This window comes from Atta cephalotes (assembly GCF_000143395.1).
Source record: "Atta cephalotes unplaced genomic scaffold scaffold00033, whole genome shotgun sequence".
Taxonomy (NCBI): Eukaryota; Metazoa; Arthropoda; class Insecta; order Hymenoptera; family Formicidae; genus Atta; species Atta cephalotes.
Window position 1 is genome coordinate 3,024,889 of NW_012130097.1, and position 3,232 is coordinate 3,028,120.

General features: G+C 34.3%; 1 protein-coding gene across 1 annotated transcript in view; it reads right to left on the minus strand.

Annotated features, from left to right (window-relative positions):
- LOC105621388 (USP6 N-terminal-like protein) overlaps window positions 1-2,972 on the minus strand; it is a 7,606-nt gene extending 4,634 nt beyond the window's left edge. Inside the window, exons 1-6 of the mRNA XM_012202856.1 lie at window positions 2,821-2,972; window positions 2,395-2,718; window positions 2,119-2,306; window positions 1,603-1,763; window positions 1,195-1,515; window positions 529-664 (exon numbers count right to left, since the gene is read on the minus strand). Of these exons, the coding sequence (XP_012058246.1) occupies window positions 529-664; window positions 1,195-1,515; window positions 1,603-1,763; window positions 2,119-2,306; window positions 2,395-2,718; window positions 2,821-2,972 (1,282 nt within the window). The remainder of the gene's footprint in view (window positions 1-528; window positions 665-1,194; window positions 1,516-1,602; window positions 1,764-2,118; window positions 2,307-2,394; window positions 2,719-2,820) is intronic.
- Window positions 2,973-3,232: the final 260 nt, after the last annotated feature.

A 3,232-nucleotide genomic window follows, 5' to 3' on the forward strand; every position in this document is an offset into this window, starting at 1 on the left:
TATATTATTATTATTACTTATTATATACACACACACACACACACACACACACACACACACACACACACACACACACACACACACACACACTTTTAAATTTTTTCCCAACTATTTCCCTAATCGCATGATCTGAATTCTGAAGCAACAGTGCAGATTAACACATACCGCCTGTGACTTTAATATTGTAAAAAATATTCTATTAATACCATTCCAGCATAGAACTACTGTAAATAAATCATTTTGTATGACATGTCTTATAAGTAACATACTTCTTAATATTATGATGAAAGTTTTCTCTGGGCTCTCTACAAACCATATTCAATCTCTAGCAAAATTTTATTGAGCAAAATTGTTCGCGTCGCGATATTTATCATGATAAAGCACTTTCCGTTCACAGTCTAGTGTTGTAGATAACTGTTATCCGGACATTCGAGTTGATGTCATCCTCGTCTTCAGACTCGATGCGTTCGACGCACGTGGTACTGTCTGTGCTATTGTGTAATGTATCGTGGCTATCTCTAAACTCACCGCCAAGGCCACTGGTCGGCTCGACAGGCGTGGTGCTCTCTCTACCGTCGTCGATCAATGTCATATCCCTGCGCTGCACCACTGATTCTCGCATCACATGCTGAGCTTCGCTAAACTCTTCGCTTCGCCTTCCAACCTGATGAATGCAAACATATAATATAATAAAATTATCATGAAAGAATATCAGTAATTTAATGGAGATTTTTTTTTGTTATTATAAGATTACTTCGCGATTCCACAAGCTGTCATAACATTTACCAAATGTAAAATAACTTCAATGTAATATAAAATATAATGCAATATCTCACGTCATATCTTTTTTTAACAAAAATAATGAAATTGGCAATTATTGAATAAATTGAAATAAAATTCTTCATTGTGTAATGTCCTATTAAAAAAAAATTTTTTTATTTTAGATGAATGAAATATTTTTTTGAATTGAAAATGTTTATTTATAAGCAAAATATATTATTAAATATATATTTTGTAAACCATTAATCATATCGTAATACTTTTATAGACAGCATAATCACTTGGTATGAAGAAAACACATGTGTACGAATTTTTATCAATATTCAAGGGATATGACATAAATATTGCATCTATTGCATCTAGTGCCAATAGGCACAATAGATAAAGAGCCAAAGGATGGCATTCTAGCAATACCTTGCTGGTAAAAGTAGGCTCCTGGAAAGTGCCAAATGGATAACGGGGTAGTTCGTGTGGCAACGGAGCACCTGGATAGTCTAATTTGGCACGCTTTAATTCTTCCATGCTGCGCTCCATCGTACTTATCACGGTGTCGTCATCAAAGCAAAAATCCTTCTCCAGCTTAATTTGTAGATAGTTGCAAAATTCATCAAGACTTTCCATTGGCATCAAATAGCGCTTATGCAGCTTCATAACAGTATATGCCATTGCTGATAACATGCGATCACCATCCAACAGAAATATGTCCCAGATACGGAGACCGAGACTAACGGGAGTCTACAAAATATAGATTAACATTGCTGATACTTAATTGATCTGTTTCAAGAGATGCAAATCTAGGAAGAAATAAAGAAGAAAGCCTACTCTCTCTTGAAAAACAACGAAGAACCACTTCAATGCATAGAGTATAGAATCGCAGCCGCACTTATCCATTTTCCGTTTTAGTTTCGGCAAACATTTGTTCATTATCTTGTCATGGTGCTCTATGAAGCGGTTTAATTTGGGAAATCCATCGACGTAAAAACCTGTAAAATGTATTGTACATAAAGACTTAAATATATCAATAAATGCTAATCTTGTCCAGAGGTTCATAAATATGATTAGCCTTTAACATTTAAAGCTTACATTGTATTTTTTTTCTATTTATATGATTAATTTATATAGAAACCCGCAAATAAATTTTGTTAAATGATTTTCTATTCTAACATATTAATTCATATTCAAAAATCTATAGACAATAAAATTTAAATTCTTTTGATATATATATGTGTGTGTGTGTGTGTGTGTGTGTGTGTATATTTTTTTTTAAGAGAGCATGATATGCCATTAAAAAATGTGTCACTAAATAATTTTATTTTAAAATGAAAAAAAAAATCCAACCGTGCATGCTGTATTTTTGATCGGCAAGCAACACAGAAAGGCCCCAGAAAGCGTCTTCCTCATCCATGTAAAGCAGCAGCAAACCGGCTAGCACGGACATTCCTTGGCAATATCCTACCTCCATGTTGTACATACTGTAGGCAGCCAGTACGTAAAACATAGACTTTTGTTTTATGCTATATCTCTCTCTAAAAAAATTATTATTGTTTTTCAACTTTTTTTAAATACATAACTCATATAATAAAGAACGAACGTTCAATTTCTACAGTATCACACCTATAATTAATATGATCTCTGTATTGTCTGGCAACATCGGCATCAATCTGTCGTATCTCTGTGGACCATTGGCGAGCCAATTGTAACATCTCTTCATACTTGCCCGCCTGCTCCTTCTTCAGATTCTTTATTCCTAAAAGTAGAGTCCATACTTGACCACGAAATCTGTTAGGAATTCCTTTGTATATTCTGCGGCGCAATTTTTCCTTTGTCGAGGCACTGTCCCATTGTTTCGTCATTTTCTCCCATTTCTTCAATCTCTCCATCTCCACGTGGTGCAACTTGACTTCAAACGCATCCCGTTTCTGTGGTAACCTCTTATCGCTGTAACAAGAGAAACAATTATTTCAGGTGGCATTAAAGGTTATACTTTGTATACGATCAAATTCTAAATAACTAAATTCTAAATAAAACTTATGTACATACTGTATAAATCCATATCTATCTGTAGTGTGATAAACTTCGTAAGCAGGATCCTCCCAAGGATCAATCTCAGCACCCTCCCTACCACGATCATAGCAACTGAAAATCCTATCACGCTCTGCAGCAGACCGTTTTAACAATTCTTCTTCATTCATCCCACGTGGCGATGTGCGGCCAGACTCTTACAAGCATGCCGTTTCATTAATAAACCTCTCTACTAGTCTCCAGCCGAGCAGCTTCATCTGTAAGTCACATACATTTAAGCAAGCTTATCAAGTATGTATACAAGTCACATATGTACAAATTTATTGGAATATGTATGACAAAATTAGTTATTGCAATAAACTTATATATATATATATATATATATATATATATATATATATGTGTAGTAGTTGTTAGTTATTAGTTAGTT